At 42.4% G+C, this 16568-nt stretch overlaps 1 protein-coding gene across 1 annotated transcript in view; it reads left to right on the top strand.

Moving 5' to 3' along the window:
- Window positions 1–815: 815 nt before the first annotated feature.
- LOC136437237 (titin homolog) overlaps window positions 816–16568 on the top strand; it is a 29187-nt gene continuing 13434 nt past the window's right edge. The window contains exons 1-7 of the mRNA XM_066431718.1: window positions 816–1008; window positions 5200–5467; window positions 5848–6297; window positions 6697–9990; window positions 10335–10960; window positions 11012–12872; window positions 13204–15468. Of these exons, the coding sequence (XP_066287815.1) occupies window positions 5263–5467; window positions 5848–6297; window positions 6697–9990; window positions 10335–10960; window positions 11012–12872; window positions 13204–15468 (8701 nt within the window). The 5' untranslated portion in view covers window positions 816–1008; window positions 5200–5262. The remainder of the gene's footprint in view (window positions 1009–5199; window positions 5468–5847; window positions 6298–6696; window positions 9991–10334; window positions 10961–11011; window positions 12873–13203; window positions 15469–16568) is intronic.

Raw genomic sequence — 16568 nt, 5'->3', positions numbered from 1 at the left:
CAATTTTCAATTTCATTGCCCATAATGGGAGTTTTCCCTACACGTTCACGATCCATCCATCCATCCCCCATCCATGCTTCATTCCATCCATCCATCCATCCATCCTTCATTCCATCAACTAATCAACTAGCAGCTTTGTTCCAATCTGTAGCTTCCTTTAATCGACAGATAATTAGCTTGAACATCTTAGGGAGGAAACCATGTCACCTTTGCAACTTGTCTTCTTTTGTTTTGTTCTTCGTGTCTCAGCAGTGTGTGTTTACTCCAGTATGCTGATTATTCACCCCGAGGTCATCCCAGTCCAGTCCAGTTGAAGGCTGTGCGTAGTTGCGCAGAAAACGTGCGCTGAAGTGAAAGGAGCCGGTATCTCTGGCAATCTGGTGTTAGTTCAGCGATCACGTCACACGTAGGCTTATCTGTTTGTATGATCTTATTATCTTGACCGTCATCGATTTCACCCCAGATTTTCTTAGAATGTGTGGCTTAGAACCATGGTTTTGGATATGTAAACAGTGTCGGCGCTAGATTTCGCTCTTTTCGCTGTAAATTCTTCCCAATAATCAACACAAATGTATGGATAAATATAGTAAAATCTGACCATAGCTCGATTGCTTCAATAGAGACAATTCTAGTTAACAAAACCTAATTAACAAAACAGACGATCAGTCGAGTAATACGAGTGAATATTTCAATTTTCGAATAGACCAATATGGTAGTGTTGGTAACTGTTGCTGTAAACTGTCTATAAAGCAAAGAGTTGATTTGTCCACGCCCGACGTAATTATCAAGTTTTAAATACCAAGGCCTTACCTGTTGCGTCTCACATTGGCACCCACTCCCACCCGGACCGGACCGTGGAGGGCCTGATCACGAGGCGCCGCACTCGGTAAAGAACAAGTGGGGGGGAATACGTAACGTTACATCTGCTGACCGCAGAGACTACCTTGCTACCACCAAGTATAGCTTGATACCAAGTCTGGGCGCCGCGAAGACAGCTCTCGTCGTCAGGTAGGGAGGTTACCAATTATCCTACATCTATATCGTTTAGGCCCATTTCCACTAGACAGCGACCGTGCTGCGACCTCACCGGGACCTAAATTGGATTGGTGTAAGTAAATTTTGCGGGGAGGAAGTTGTTTTCTACCTTGACCCATCGTTTTGCAGTCTGGTTATCAAACCAAAGAAATTACTTCTTCGGCTGCAAACTTAAACCTAAACCACAAACATGTTAATACGCAACCCATGCGGGCTTGTATATCCGCACAAGTGTGACAGGAGCTTTACTCTGGACTTGAGAATTGGAATATCATGCAACATGCAAAAGTATGGCTCAAAAGACAACCAAACGCAGAAAGCGTAAAAGATTCGCTTTTTATCTATGAATTTCGTTGAGTCAAATTTTAGGCCGCAGTGCGACCGCAGTGAGGTCCCCGCCCAACTGGAAAGGGGGTGTTGCTGAAAAATCTTTTTTTGACACACAACATTACGCAAAGTTTAGTTACATTGGTTACAAAAGCGTTTTCGAGGGGTTTCTATGCTCATCAGTTTATGGCCAGCTGCAGTGCTTCTTAGTGACTATTTTGCCCAAAGTTTGCGGATAGAATCTCTTGTTTCGTTTGTCCCCTTCCTATGCGTCCCATCGCACTATCAAAAATAGCTTAAAGTACTGTGATATTGCTTCCAGTAACAAGTAGCAGGAAAGTAAGAGAAGCATTTGAATTAAACCGACAAGCGGGGGAAGCTCTTGTAGGAGAGTTGACCCAGCAAGGCCAAACATGTAAGCTACAGATATCACAGATAGGTTTGACCGTTTGTTTTTGCCATGTTTGTAAAGAAAGTTTACAACTTAACCTAGCGATCACAACATAACAGTTGTTTTGAAGTGTTGGTGGATGTAAAATGTTGGAATGACCAAAGTAGTGGTTGTGTTTTGAAGCTTTGGACACTAAGCTAAACAAATTAATCACAAGGGCCCTTAGGCAACGAAGTCTTAACTTGACAAGGTAAGAAACAACAAGGCTGAATAGCTTTTGTATTTAGTATCTAAAGACAATATTGAAGCTGCATGGAAAACTACGAAACGCCTAACCTTTGTCTTCATTGGCTGTGTTTAGCTTTAGATGCTTCGCACATAAGAACTTATTCTCAGACTATGATTAAAGGGGCGTATACTGCACATGACGCAGTTCGCAGGGTCGCGTTAATTGAGCCAAATTCAGCGCTCTTTTCTCAGCGTCTTCTTCAATGTCATCATATATTAGGAAATAATCATTAGAACATAATTCAGCACATCGTCTTGGGTGAATGTTCGTCCCGCAAGCTTTATTCAAGTTTGCGATCTGTGTTGAAATGACGAAATGTCAGTATATTTTCTCATTTTTAAACGCCTTTCCCTGTTGTTTACAAAAGAGGCGAACGTCACACAGACTACAGGGACATGCATCCTCCGGCTACGGCTACGTTTGAACTGACCTTGAAATATTCACCGAAATTTTGACCGTTTCTGTCCCAAATCTAGATCTTAAACTGGAAGACCTCACTTTCTCTCTACCTTTCTCCGTACGTACGTATGTACGTGCTGTGTATGTAACGTTACACGTATTTGTAAGAAGGCCCCTGAAGGCAAAGTGCTCCATGACCCAAGTAATGTCACGCGTAAACTCCAGCGTTGAAGGACAATGATGGGCATCAAAGGTCACCACATGCCTGCGCAACGTGATGTAGTTATGTGGGTGAAACTGCAAACCCAAACACCGATCACCAAAACCCGTCTATTTTCTCCCCACCGCGAACATTTCTCATTTTACAGTACTTCGTACAACACACTGTTTTACACTTGAATGAATTATAAAGCTCGCAGTCGGGACCTAAGCCGTATTCCAACACATCAAACAACATCTCATATCTCCGTGAAATAGTTAGATGTTTTTTGTGAATTTCTTTTTTGTCTGTCATCAATTATGCAAACAAGTCACTAATTACTAATACTATAATCTACAAGTATTCATACGAATTTTACGGAATTCATCCGAGTTTTACGGAATACATACGATCCATTACGCAGAAACATACAGATTTTACGGAATACATACGATCCTTTACTAGGAAACATATGATCCTTACTATTTGTTGGGTCACGTGACATGATCGCCAAATTCAAGATGGCGGACTCGGGATAACCAGTTCTTCGTACGATATGTTGGCCTTTAAGAGCTCAATAATGGCGTATCCCATCCTGCTAAACTCTAGATATCTCAAGGTAAACTAAGTTAAGACTAATGTAGGCTTAGACCAACTAGGGGACCAGACAAAGCTAGATTCGGTGCTAGCACAATGGCGAACAAATTAGTAAGGATCGTATGTTTCTTTAGCAATGGATCGTATGTATTCCGTAAAATTCGTATGTTTCTTATTAATGGATCGTGTGTATTCCGTAAAATTCGTATATTTGTCGTAATGGATCGTATGTATTCTTTGGCACCACTGATCTATGTACATTGACGGTCTCCTCTAACCAAATTTCATATATATCATAATGTTAAAGTCCTGGCAGAAAGTTATTTCAAAATTTCCTCATTAATTGTGAAAACGTCGTTACATAAGTTGTGTACGGTGATGTTCAACGTAACCTGACTTCACAGTTTGTCAGAAGCATGGAATTCCCATCATACACCACTAGCTTAAAGGAACTATAGCATTTTTCATAGATTTGGCAAATGAGGAACATTCAATATGTATTAATGTTTTGCTTGCCATAAGATACATGTGTTAGATGCATCAAAGTCCTATCATGTAAAGCACTGGACCTATAAAGAAAGGTCAACCACCCGATTCAAGTATCTGTCACCTAACTTCCTCTCTTTGTCCCGCACGACGTGTCTATAATGTGGAATAAGTGCAAAAGCAAACAGATCTAAACATGGCCTGATGACAAAGATGGAGGTTATTCATTATTTCAGCTTTGCGCATGGCGTCTGTTTTGTGGAAAGATCCTAGCCGATTGGGCTCACAGTCCGCCTCGTGAATGGTTAATTTCCAAGCAGATGTTATCAGAGATGGTCGTAATGTTTTCCTACAGCCCAGATTTACAGACTACTAGTATTAAAAAAAACGGACAGATATATGGTCGGAGATTAGCCGTAGAACGGAAGGTGTCTAGCGTAATTGAACAAGCGCAAAATGAAATGGAACAGAACGACCTGAAATCAAATTCTCGGTTTCCTCCTGGACAATTTACAATGAAGGGTAACTCTCAACCACTGATGAGCTCCGCTTGTTTTGTCTTGTGGATATGTGCTGGAATGGTGCCAAAGATAGGGCCGGCTGTGTCTTGTTGTACGACAGTACCAACCAATGAACAAACAAACTATAAACGGCCTCTGGAGTCCCACCCTTCGCTTCAGGCGACACACACAAACAACGGCTGATTGTGCTGTAACCCTGACAAAGGAGGTCCATGTAACCTCCTTCCCCTGAAACATGCCCATTATTGCCTCCGAGAAAGTTGAAGTATTGTTTCGGTGTGTGTTTGTGCTTGTGTTTCCGGATATTTTGGGCAGCACTGTCTTAAGAAGTCCTGGCATGTGATGATATTTGGTGTGTAGGTAGGTCTGGGAGAGGCAAAGCTCACAATTGATTTTTAGTCCCCTGGCGGCATTTATTGGTTCCACGGCTGAACTTATGGTATCCTTTGACCTGTCTGATCTTGATTTGTTTTAACGACTAATTTTGAAACTTCAAAGGATTTTTTTCTTCCTAAAACCGTTTTGATTTAGGGCATGCAGATAGCTTACATAGACATACACACAGTAGACATTCTATAATTTCAGTGTTTTCAATAATTGGACTTATATACATGTAACATACGTCATTAGAGGCAGACGGAATATTAACAGATACCAATAATGCAAATAAGGACCTCAGTTGTGAAAATGCCATAATACCTTAGAGGTAAACAGTGGGAATCTTACATGTGTGACACGTGTAAATCAAAAAGTGTACATCACCATGCATAAATTATCTAGATGCAGAAGTCATTTACATAATGAAATGTTGACATGGAGTTCTACCAAGGGAAAGAACTTCCACACATACAATGGATGTAATTTGGGCAAAGAAGACCACTAATGCTAATTACAACCTTACTTTCATAATCAATGAGGCAAGAAATTTACGTTCTGAAATCTTTCCTTACAACAGCGACATAGTCACAGGCAGTGACAGCACATAACTCACCCAGCCACCAGAGACAGGGAAACAACCATGACCAACATCAATCTCGCGATCGATCTGGCTGACTACGAGAGCATGAAGGAGACGGTCTTCGCTCTGGTCAAGACCGTCCAGCACCAGGTCAAGGCCATAGACGAGCTGAAGAAGTACCTGATTCAACTCAGCCAGGAACTGGACGAGGACGAGACGGAAAGTGAATTCGAGGACCTGACGATGTCGCCAACACCTGTGGAACGTATGTTGGCAAATGTTCATCTTTCATAGTAGCATATTAAAGTTTGCCATCTGGCTCGCAAGATTTCTACGGATGCAATTGCAATGCTCGAAAAACAGTCATCTCTCTTTCTCATCCTTTTTTCTAAAACAGTCATTTCTCTTGCTCATCCATAGATGTAACTTTACGCAACTTATGAATTTTATTCCTCAGTGAATCTTATTTCCAGAACTGAGGGCAGTAAACAACACATACAACATTGTGACATGCAACGGTTGTTTGAGGTTCATACTTTGATGCTCCAAAGTCTTTTTTTCCAATACGTTGTTCAGGTGATTGATATAGAATGAGTAAGGAAACTCGCTGTGAACTTATGACATATACTGGATTGTTGTATGCAGCCTCGTGGCTTCATGGTCGGCCACCCTGGGTTACTGGCTCATCAGGAACTCCATTAATCGATGAGAAAGGGGTGGCGTGGGACGCGGACAAGGCGCTGGATCACTTGACCGCTGGATCCCACTGGAACGCCCAGGGCCTGCCGCAGAACTACAACAAGTGGTTCATCATCTTCGACTTCCGAGCACAGCACACTCTCGAGAAGATCAAGCTGCAGTGCATGGGAGATTCCATCCACGACATCAAGACTTTCAACTTCGAGTGGTCTCCGACAAGTGAACCATACCAATGGGAGACCGCGCTGGCAGCCGAAAGTGCACCGGCAGGAGAAAAGGGTTACTTGACATTCGAGGGGTTCAAGGCGACAGCCAGGTATTGGCGACTCTACATCACTGAGACACATGGAGGTTGGGCACCTTACCTGGCCGAGATAGGATTCTACGGACAAAAAGGTACATATCTTACATATGTTTTAGATGAGTCTTAGAGAGAAATTTACAGATGCCGGAAATAGAAAGGTTACAAGTAGATGAATTACGTCGAAACAGAGAACATAAAGAGAAAATAATTTGACTTTGATGTTTGGAAAGCCTCGAATTGTGCAGTAAGACAAAAACCAGCTGGCTTCATTCAACAATTTCCTGCCTTCAAAAGTTCAACTGGTATATTCGAGGATATTCGACAAAGTACTTATGCAGTGTGCAATGTGCAACAATAGTCAATGACAGTGCTAAGCCGTAGAATATAATTCATAACGTAAGTCGGTTATCCGCTTACATGAAATTGATTCCTAAAAACAGACATGTTGATATGTACCATATAAGCCATACTGAAACTGTGTCTCCTAACAGAGGAAGAAGACAAAAAAACTGACGATGCAAAACAAATACCAGAACCAGCAGCTGAAAAGTCAAAGGAGGAAACTGAAGAGACGAAACAAGACCAACAACCGACAACTGAGGAGCCAAATAAAGAAACTGAAGACAAGAAACAAAAAGAAGAAACGGCATCTGAAGAGAAGAAGAAGGAGGAGGAGGAGGTAACTGATCAGGCGAAAAAACAAGAAGAAACGACAACTGAAAAGAAGAAGGAGGAGGATGTAACTGATCAGGAGAAAAAACAAGAAGAAACGACAGCTGAAGAGAAGAAGAAGGAGGAGGTAACCGATCAGGCGAAAAAACAAGAAGAAACGACAGCTGAAGAGAAGAAGAAGGAGGAGGAGGTAACCGATCAAGTGAAAAAGCAAGAAGAAACGACAGCTGAAGAGAAGGAGGAGGAGGAGGTTACTGATCAGAAGAAACAAGAAGAAACGACAGCTGAAGAGAAGAAGAAGGAGGAGGTAACCGATCAGGCGAAAAAGCAAGAAGAAACGACAGCTGAAGAGAAGAAGAAGGAGGAGGTGACTGATCAGGCGAAAAAACAAGAAGAAACGACAGCTGCAGAGAAGGAGAAGGTGGAGGAGGTAACTGATCAAGCGAAGCAACAAGTAGACACGACAGCTGAAGAGAAGAAGAAGGAGGAGGTAACCGATCAGGCGAAAAAGCAAGAAGAAACGACAGCTGAAGAGAAGAAGAAGAAGGAGGAGGTAACCGATCAGGCGAAAAAGCAAGAAGAAACGACAGCTGAAGAGAAGAAGAAGGAAGAGGTAACCGATCAGGCGAAAAAACAAGAAGAAACGATAGCTCGAGAGAAGAAGAAGGAGGAGGTAACCGATCAGGCGAAAAAGCAAGAAGAAACGACAGCTGAAGAGAAGAAGAAGGAGGAGGTGACTGATCAGGCGAAAAAACAAGAAGAAACGACAGCTGCAGAGAAGGAGAAGGAGGAGGAGGTAACTGATCAAGCGAAGCAACAAGTAGACACGACAGCTGAAGAGAAGAAGAAGGAGGAGGTAACCGATCAGGCGAAAAAGCAAGAAGAAACGACAGCTGAAGAGAAGAAGAAGGAAGAGGTAACCGATCAGGCGAAAAAACAAGAAGAAACGATAGCTCGAGAGAAGAAGAAGGAGGAGGTAACCGATCAGGCGAAAAAGCAAGAAGAAACGACAGCTGAAGAGAAGAAGAAGGAGGAGGTGACTGATCAGGCGAAAAAACAAGAAGAAACGACAGCTGCAGAGAAGGAGAAGGAGGAGGAGGTAACTGATCAAGCGAAGCAACAAGTAGACACGACAGCTGAAGAGAAGAAGAAGGAGGAGGTAACCGATCAGGCGAAAAAGCAAGAAGAAACGACAGCTGAAGAGAAGAAGAAGGAAGAGGTAACCGATCAGGCGAAAAAACAAGAAGAAACGATAGCTCGAGAGAAGAAGAAGGAGGAGGTAACCGATCAGGCGAAAAAGCAAGAAGAAACGACAGCTGAAGAGAAGAAGAAGGAGGAGGTGACTGATCAGGCGAAAAAACAAGAAGAAACGACAGCTGCAGAGAAGGAGAAGGAGGAGGAGGTAACTGATCAAGCGAAGCAACAAGTAGACACGACAGCTGAAGAGAAGAAGAAGGAGGGGGTAACCGATCAGGCGAAAAAGCAAGAAGAAACGACAGCTGAAGAGAAGAAGGAGGAGGAGCATGTAACTGATCAGGCGAAAAAACAAGAAGAAACGACAGCTGAAGAGAAGAAGAAGGAGGAGGTAACCGATCAGGCGAAAAAACAAGAAGAAACGACAGCTGAAGAGAAGAAGAAGGAGGAGGAGGTAACCGATCAAGTGAAAAAGCAAGAAGAAACGACAGCTGAAGAGAAGGAGGAGGAGGAGGTTACTGATCAGAAGAAACAAGAAGAAACGACAGCTGAAGAGAAGAAGAAGGAGGAGGAGGTAACCGATCAGGCGAAACAACAAGAAGAAACGACAGCTGAAGAGAAGAAGAAGGAGGAGGATGTAACTGATAAGAAGAAACAAGAAGAAACGACAGCTGAAGAGAAGAAGAAGGAGGAGCATGTAACTGATCAGAAGAAACAAGAAGAAACGACAGCTGAAGAGAAGAAGAAGGAGGAGGAGGTAACTGATCAGAAGAAACAAGAAGAAACGACAGCTGAAGAGAAGAAGGAGGAGGAGGTAACTGATCAGAAGAAACAAGAAGAAACGACAGCTGAAGAGAAGAAGGAGGAAGAGGAGGTAACTGATCAGGCAAAAAAGCAAGAAGAAACGACAGCTGAAGAGAAGAAGAAGGAGGAGGAGGTAACTGATCAGAAGAAACAAGAAGAAACGACAGCTGAAGAGAAGAAGAAGGAGGAGGTAACTGATCAGGCGAAACAAGAAGAAACGACAGCTGAAGAGAAGAAGAAGGAGGAGGAGGTAACTGATCAGGCGAAAAAACAAGAAGAAACGACAGCTGAAGAGAAGAAGAAGGAGGAGGAGGTAACTGATCAGAAGAAACAAGAAGAAACGACAGCTGAAGAGAAGAAGAAAGAGGAGGAGGTAACTGATCAGGAGAAAAAACAAGAAGAAACGACAGCTGAAGAGAAGAAGAAGGAGGAGGAGGTAACTGATCAGAAGAAACAAGAAGAAACGACAGCTGAAGAGAAGAAGAAGGAGGAGGTAACTGATCAGGCGAAACAAGAAGAAACGACAGCTGAAGAGAAGAAGAAGGAGGAGGAGGTACCTGATCAGAAGAAACAAGAAGAAACGACAGCTGAAGAGAAGAAGGAGGAGGAGGATGTAACTGATCAGAAGAAACAAGAAGAAACGACAGCTGAAGAGAAGAAGAAGGAGGAGGAGGTAACTGATCAGGCGAAACAAGAAGAAGCAACAGCTGAAGAGAAGAAGAACGAAACTGAGGAAACGAAACAACAAGAAGATTCGGCGGCTGAAGAGAAGAAAAAGAAAACTGAAGAGACGAAACAAGAAACACAAAAGGCAACTGAAGAGCTGAAGAAGGAAATTGAAGAGACAAAATCAACACCAGAATCAGCAGCTGAAGTGGCAAAGAAGGAAACTGTAGACGCGGAACCAGAACCGACAGCTGCAGACGCGGGAAAGGATGCTGAAGAGACTGACACTGATTCAGAGATTGATGATGAAGAAACTAAATCAAAAAAGGATGCCGTGAAAAAACTTGCTGCCGAACTTGGTGTTCAGAGTTGGCTGGACAAATTAAAGGAGCAGAAAAAGAAATTGCAAAAAGAAAATAAAGAACTGAAGGCAAAAGCCGGACTGGAAGGTATGTTTCATTATAAATTACTTTTAAACATGACATGGTAGCCATTTTTTAGGTTCATTCTTTGATATCCAAAGTCTTTTTTGCAATCTGTTGTTCAGGTGATTGCTTATAGGGGGAGTCAAGAGATTGGCTATGTACTAATGACGTTTGCTAGTATTCTAAGATATTCGACAAATACTTATGTTATATAAATGTGCAACAATATGCCATGGCGCTGCTAATTATAAGCCGTAGGATTTAATTGGTAACTTAAGTGGATTATCCGCTTACATGAAATTGATTACTGAAAACAGACGTGTTGATATGTACCATATCAGCCATACTTAAACTGTGCCTCCTAACAGAGGAAGAAGACAAAAAAGCTGACGATGCAAAACAAATACCAGAACCAGCAGCTGAAAAGTCAAAGGAAGAAACTGAAGAGACGAAACAAGACCAAGAACCGACAACTGAAGAGCCAAAAAAAGAAGCTGAAGATAAGAAACAAAAAGATGAACCCGCAACTGAAGAGTCGAAAAAGGAAACTGAAGATACGAAACAAAAAAATGAACCAGCAGCTGAAGAGACGAAGGAAGAAACTACAGAGACGAAAAAAATCATGGAACAAAAAGAAGAAACGACAACTGAAGAGAAGAAGAAGGAGGAGGTGGTAACTGATCAGGCGAAAAAGCAAGAAGAAACGACAGCTGAAGAGAAGAAGGAGGAGGAAACTGATCAGGCGAAACAAGAAGAAACGACAGCTGAAGAGAAGAAAAAGGAGGAGGAGGTAACTGATCAGAAGAAACAAGAAGAAACGACAGCTGAAGAGAAGAAGAAGGAGGAGGAGGTAACTGATCAGGCGAAAAAGCAAGAAGAAACGACAGCTGAAGAGACGAAGAAGGAGGAGGAGGTAACTGATCAGGCGAAAAAGCAAAAAGAAACGACAGCTGAAGAGAAGAAGAAGGAGGAGGAGGTAACTGATCAGAAGAAACAAGAAGATACGACAGCTGAAGAGAAGAAGAAGGAGGAGGTAACTGATCAGGCGAAAAAGCAAGAAGAAACGACAGCTGAAGAGACGAAGAAGGAGGAGGAGGTTACTGATCAGGCGAAAAGACAAGAAGAAACGACAGCTCGAGAGAAGAAGAAGGAGGAGGAGGTAACTGATCAGGAGAAAAAACAAGAAGAAACGACAGCTAAAGAGAAGAAGGAGGAGGAGGCAACTGATCAGGCGAAAAAGCAAGAAGAAACGACAGCTGAAGAGAAGAAGAAGGAGGAGGAGGTAACTGATCAGGCGAAAAAACAAGAAGAAACGACAGCTGAAGAGACGAAGAAGGAGGAGGGGGTAACTGATCAGAAGAAACAAGAAGAAACGACAGCTGAAGAGAAGAAAAAGGAGGAGGAGGTAACCGATCAGGCGAAAAAGCAAGAAGAAACGACAGCTGAAGAGACGAAGAAGGAGGAGGAGGTAACTGATCAGAAGAAACAAGAAGAAACGACAGCTGAAGAGAAGAAGAAGGAGGAGGAGGTAACTGATCAGAAGAAACAAGAAGAAACGACAGCCGAAGAGAAGAAGAAGGAGGAGGAGGTAACTGATCAGAAGAAACAAGAAGAAACGACAACTGAAGAGAAGAAGAAGGAGGAGGAGGTAACTGACCAGGCGAAAAAACAAGAAGAAACGACAGCTGAAGAGAAGAAGAAGGAGGAGGAGGTAACTGATCAGGCGAAAAAGCTAGAAGAAACGACAGCTGAAGAGACGAAGAAGGAGGAGGAGGTAACTGATCAGGCGAAAAAGCAAGAAGAAACGACAGCTGAAGAGAAGAAGGAGGAGGTAACTGATCAGAAGAAACAAGAAGAAACGACAGCTGAAGAGAAGAAGGAGGAGGAGGTACCTGATCAGGCGAAAAAGCAAGAAGAAACGACAGCTGAAGAGAAGAAGGAGGAGGAGGAGGTAACTGATCAGGAGAAAAAACAAGAAGAAACGACAGCTGAAGAGAAGAAGAAGGAGGATGAGGTAACTGATCAGGAGAAAAAACTAGAAGAAACGACAGCTGAAGAAAAGAAGGAGGAGGAGGAGGTGACTGATCAGGCGAAAAAGCAAGAAGAAACGACAGCTGAAGAGAAGAAGGAGGAGGAGGAGGTAACTGATCAGGCGAAAAAGCAAGAAGAAACGATAGCTGAAGAGAAGAAGAAGGAGGAGGAGGTAACTGATCAGGCGAAAAAGCAAGAAGAAACGACAGCTGAAGAGAAGAAGAAGGAGGAGGAGGTAACTGATCAGGCGAAAAAGCAAGAAGAAACGACAGCTGAAGAGAAGAAGAAGGAGGAGCATGTAACTGATCAGAAGAAACAAGAAGAAACGACAGCTGAAGAGAAGAAGGAGGAGGAGGATGTAACTGATCAGGCGAAAAAGCAAGAAGAAACGACAGCTGAAGAGAAGAAGGAGGAGGAGGAGGTAACTGATCAGGCGAAAAAGCAAGAAGAAACGACAACTAAAGAGAAGAAGAAGGAGGAGGAGGCAACTGATCAGGCGAGAAAACAAGAAGAAACGACAGCTGAAGAGAAGAAGAAGAAAACGGGAGAAACGAAACAAGAAACACAAAAGGCAACTGAAGAGCTGAAGAAGGAAATTGAAGAGACAAAATCAACACCAGAATCAGCAGCTGAAGTGGCAAAGAAGGAAACTGTAGACGCGGAACCAGAACCGACAGCTGCAGACGCGGGAAAGGATGCTGAAGAGACTGACACCGATTCAGAGATTGATGATGAAGAAACTAAATCAAAAAAGGATGCCGTGAAAAAACTTGCTGCCGAACTTGGTGTTCAGAGTTGGCTGGACAAATTAAAGGAGCAGAAAAAGAAATTGCAAAAAGAAAATAAAGAACTGAAGGCAAAAGCCGGACTGGAAGGTATGTTTCATTATAAATCACTTTTAAACTGACATGGTAGCCATTTTTTTGGTTCATTCTTTGATATCCAAAGTCTTTTTTGCAATATGTTGTTCAGGTGATTGCTTATAGGGGGAGTCAAGAGATTGGCTATGTACTAATGACGTATATTTTAAGATATTTGACAAATACTTATGTTATATAAATGTGCAACAATATTCAATGGCGATTCTAAGCCGTAGTATTTAATTGGTAACTTGAGTGGATTATCCGCTTACATGAAATTGATTACTGAAAACAGACATGTTGATATGTACCATATCAGCCATACTTAAACTGTGCCTCCTAACAGAGGAAGATGACAAAAAAACTGACGATGCAAAACAAATACCAGAACCAGCAGCTGAAAAGTCAAAGGAGGAAACTGAAGAGACGAAACAAGACCAAGAACCGACAACTGAAGAGCTAAAAAAAGAAGCTGAAGATAAGAAACAAAAAGATGAACCCGCAACTGAAGAGTCGAAAAAGGAAACTGAAGATACGAAACAAAAAAATGAACCAGCAGCTGAAGAGACGAAGGAAGAAACTACAGAGACGAAAAAAATCATGGAACAAAAAGAAGAAACGACAGCTGAAGAAAAGAAGAAGGAGGAGGAGGTAACTGATCAGGAGAAAAAACAGGAAGAAACGACAGCTGAAGAGAAGAAGAAGGAAGAGGAGGTAACTGATCAGAAGAAACAAGAAGAAACGACAGCCGAAGAGAAAAAGAAGGAGGAGGAGGTAAATGATCAGGCGAAAAAGCAAGAAGAAACGACAGCGGAAGAAAAGAAGAAGGAGGAGGAGGTAACTGATCAGGCGAAACAAGAAGAAACGACAGCTGAAGAGAAGAAGAAGGAGGAGGAGGTAACTGATCAGGCGAAAAAACAAGAAGAAACGACAGCTGAAGAGAAGAAAAAGGAGGAGGAGGTAACTGATCAGGCGAAAAGGCAAGAAGAAACGACAGCTGAAGAGAAGAAGAAGGAGGAGGTAACTGATCAGGCGACAAAACAAGAAGAAACGACAGCTGAAGAGAAGAAAAAGGAGGAGGAGGTAACTGATCAGGCGAAAAAACAAGAAGAAACGACTGCAGAAGAGAAGAAGGAGGAGGAGGAGGTAACTGATCAGGCGATAAAGCAAGAAGAAACGACAGCTGAAGAGAAGAAGAAGGAGGAGGAGGTAACTGATCAGACGAAAAAGCAAGAAGAAACGACAGCTGAAGAGAAAAAGAAGGAGGAGGAGGTAACTGATCAGGCGAAAAAACAAGAAGAAACGACAGCTGAAGAGAAGAAGAAGGAGGAGGAGGTAACTGATCAGGCGAAAAAACTAGAAGAAACGACAGCTGAAGAGAAGAAGAAGGAGGAGGAGGTAACTGATCAGGAGAAAAAACAAGAAGAAATGACAGCTGAAGAGAAGAAGAAGGAGGAGGAGGTAACTGATCAGGAGAAAAAACAAGAAGAAACGACAGCTGAAGAGAAGAAGAAGGAGGAGGAGGTAACTGATCAGGAGAAAAAACTAGAAGAAACGACAGCTGAAGAGAAGAAGGAGGAGGAGGTAATTGATCAGGCGAAAAAACAAGAAGAAACGACAGCTGAAGAGAAGAAGAAGGAGGAGGAGATAACTGATCAGGCGAAAAAACAAGAAGAAACGACAGCTGAAGAGAAGAAGGAGGAAGAGGAGGTAACTGATCAGGCGAAAAAACTAGAAGAAACGACAGCTGAAGAGAAGAAGAAGGAGGAGGAGGTAACTGATCAGGAGAAAAAACAAGAAGAAACGACAGCTGAAGAGAAGAAGAAGGAGGAGGAGGTACCTGATCAGGCGAAAAAACTAGAAGAAACGACAGCTGAAGAGAAGAAGAAGGAGGAGGTACCTGATCAGGCGAAAAAACTAGAAGAAACGACAGCTGAAGAGAAGAAGAAGGAGGTGGCAACTGATCAGGAGAAAAAGCAAGAAGAAACGACAGCTGAAGAGAAGAAGAAGGAGGAGGAGGTAACTGATCAGGCGACAAAACTAGAAGAAACGACAGCTGAAGAGAAGAAGGAGGAGGAGGAGGTGACTGATCAGGCGAAAAAGCAAGAAGAAACGACAGCTGAAGAGAAGAAGGAGGAGGAGGTAACTGATCAAGAGAAAAAACTAGAAGAAACGACAGCTGAAGAGAAGAAGAAGGAGGAGGAGGCAACTGATCAGGCGAAAAAGCAAGAAGAAGCGACAGCTGAAGAGAAGAAGAAGGAGGAGGAGGCAACTGATCAGGAGAAAAAGCAAGAAGAAACGACAGCTGAAGAGATCGAGAAGAAGAAGGAAACTGAAGAGACAAAATCAACACCAGAATCAGCAGCTGAAGTGGCAAAGAAGGAAACTGTAGACGCGGAACCAGAACCGACAGCTGCAGACGCGGGAAAGGATGCTGAAGAGACTGACACCGATTCAGAGATTGATGATGAAGAAACTAAATCAAAAAAGGATGCCGTGAAAAAACTTGCTGCCGAACTTGGTGTTCAGAGTTGGCTGGACAAATTAAAGGAACAGAAGAAGATATTGCAAAGAGAAAACAGAGAACTGAAGGCAAAAGCCGGATTGGAAGGTATGTTTCATTGTAGATTTCTATTTAATTGTAACTGATGGTGACCAACAATTATGAGAAAGAGGGCAACTAATCGAGGTGTGAAAATTGTCCAATTTAAAAGTCGTAAGTGCTGCTTAACGTTCTGCGCCCACATACTTCTCGTCAACTATCTTACTAACGTTGCCAAGATAGACATGTCGTGTGCACGTTGGTAGAAATTTGGACGTTTAGTAGTAGCTCTATTCAAGAACCTTTTGTGTCGATATTTCATGTTCGAGTAGGTATCTACTAAAGACAGTACATAGTCGAATGTGGGTCTGATAACGGTTTCCTTGGTACTACAGCAGATGATCCAGTTCCAGTATTTAATGTCTCTAGCACCATACCATCAGTAGTGTGCAGTTTTGGGGCTGGAGATCAGATACTGTTGGTTTGGGCCCTCTGGTTGCTTTCCTTGGAAGTGCAGGCTTTATTTTGTTTGAAAATGTGAAACTAGAAACGCCGATAAGGAATGAACGGATTTTACTGTTCCATTTAGGTATGGGTAACTTAGATGAAGACAAACATAACTATATGATGCTAATCGAAACCTGATTCACATAAGTACTACAGATTTGTTTGAAATTTCATTGGTGAAAGGTGTCAAGAACTGAATAATCATTCGATAATAGCAATGATTAGATATTGACCTGGGTCAAAAGGAACGTCAATGGATATAGGCTATGGAAGTAAGACCTAATTTGCATAATCAATGGGAAGCTGCTCTAATTAGTGGAAAATCTTTCCCCGGATATTTGTTTAAAGCAGCACCTGCAATGTATGCATCAATTGAAGAGACGATAGTTGATTCACACAAACTATGCCAATTTGAACCTGAACATGATCAAAGAAAAAGGAATTGTACTACCCCGATTGTAGTTAATTTAGACCCTATATTTGTGACATATTCAAGTTTGTAGAAGTGACATGTTAGGTCACCTGTCATGTTATTATGTTATGTTTTCTATAGTTGATGAACTTGTGATAGGTCGTTGAACTCTAAAGTGGCAAAAATCATAAGAATCCTTCCTTTACTTTTTGAGTCAAGATGTTTTCCAACCCATAAACAAACCACACCT

This window comes from Branchiostoma lanceolatum, chromosome 6 (genome assembly GCF_035083965.1).
Source record: "Branchiostoma lanceolatum isolate klBraLanc5 chromosome 6, klBraLanc5.hap2, whole genome shotgun sequence".
NCBI classification, from domain to species: domain Eukaryota; kingdom Metazoa; phylum Chordata; class Leptocardii; order Amphioxiformes; family Branchiostomatidae; genus Branchiostoma; species Branchiostoma lanceolatum.
This window is presented reverse-complemented; position numbering and strand designations above follow the sequence as displayed.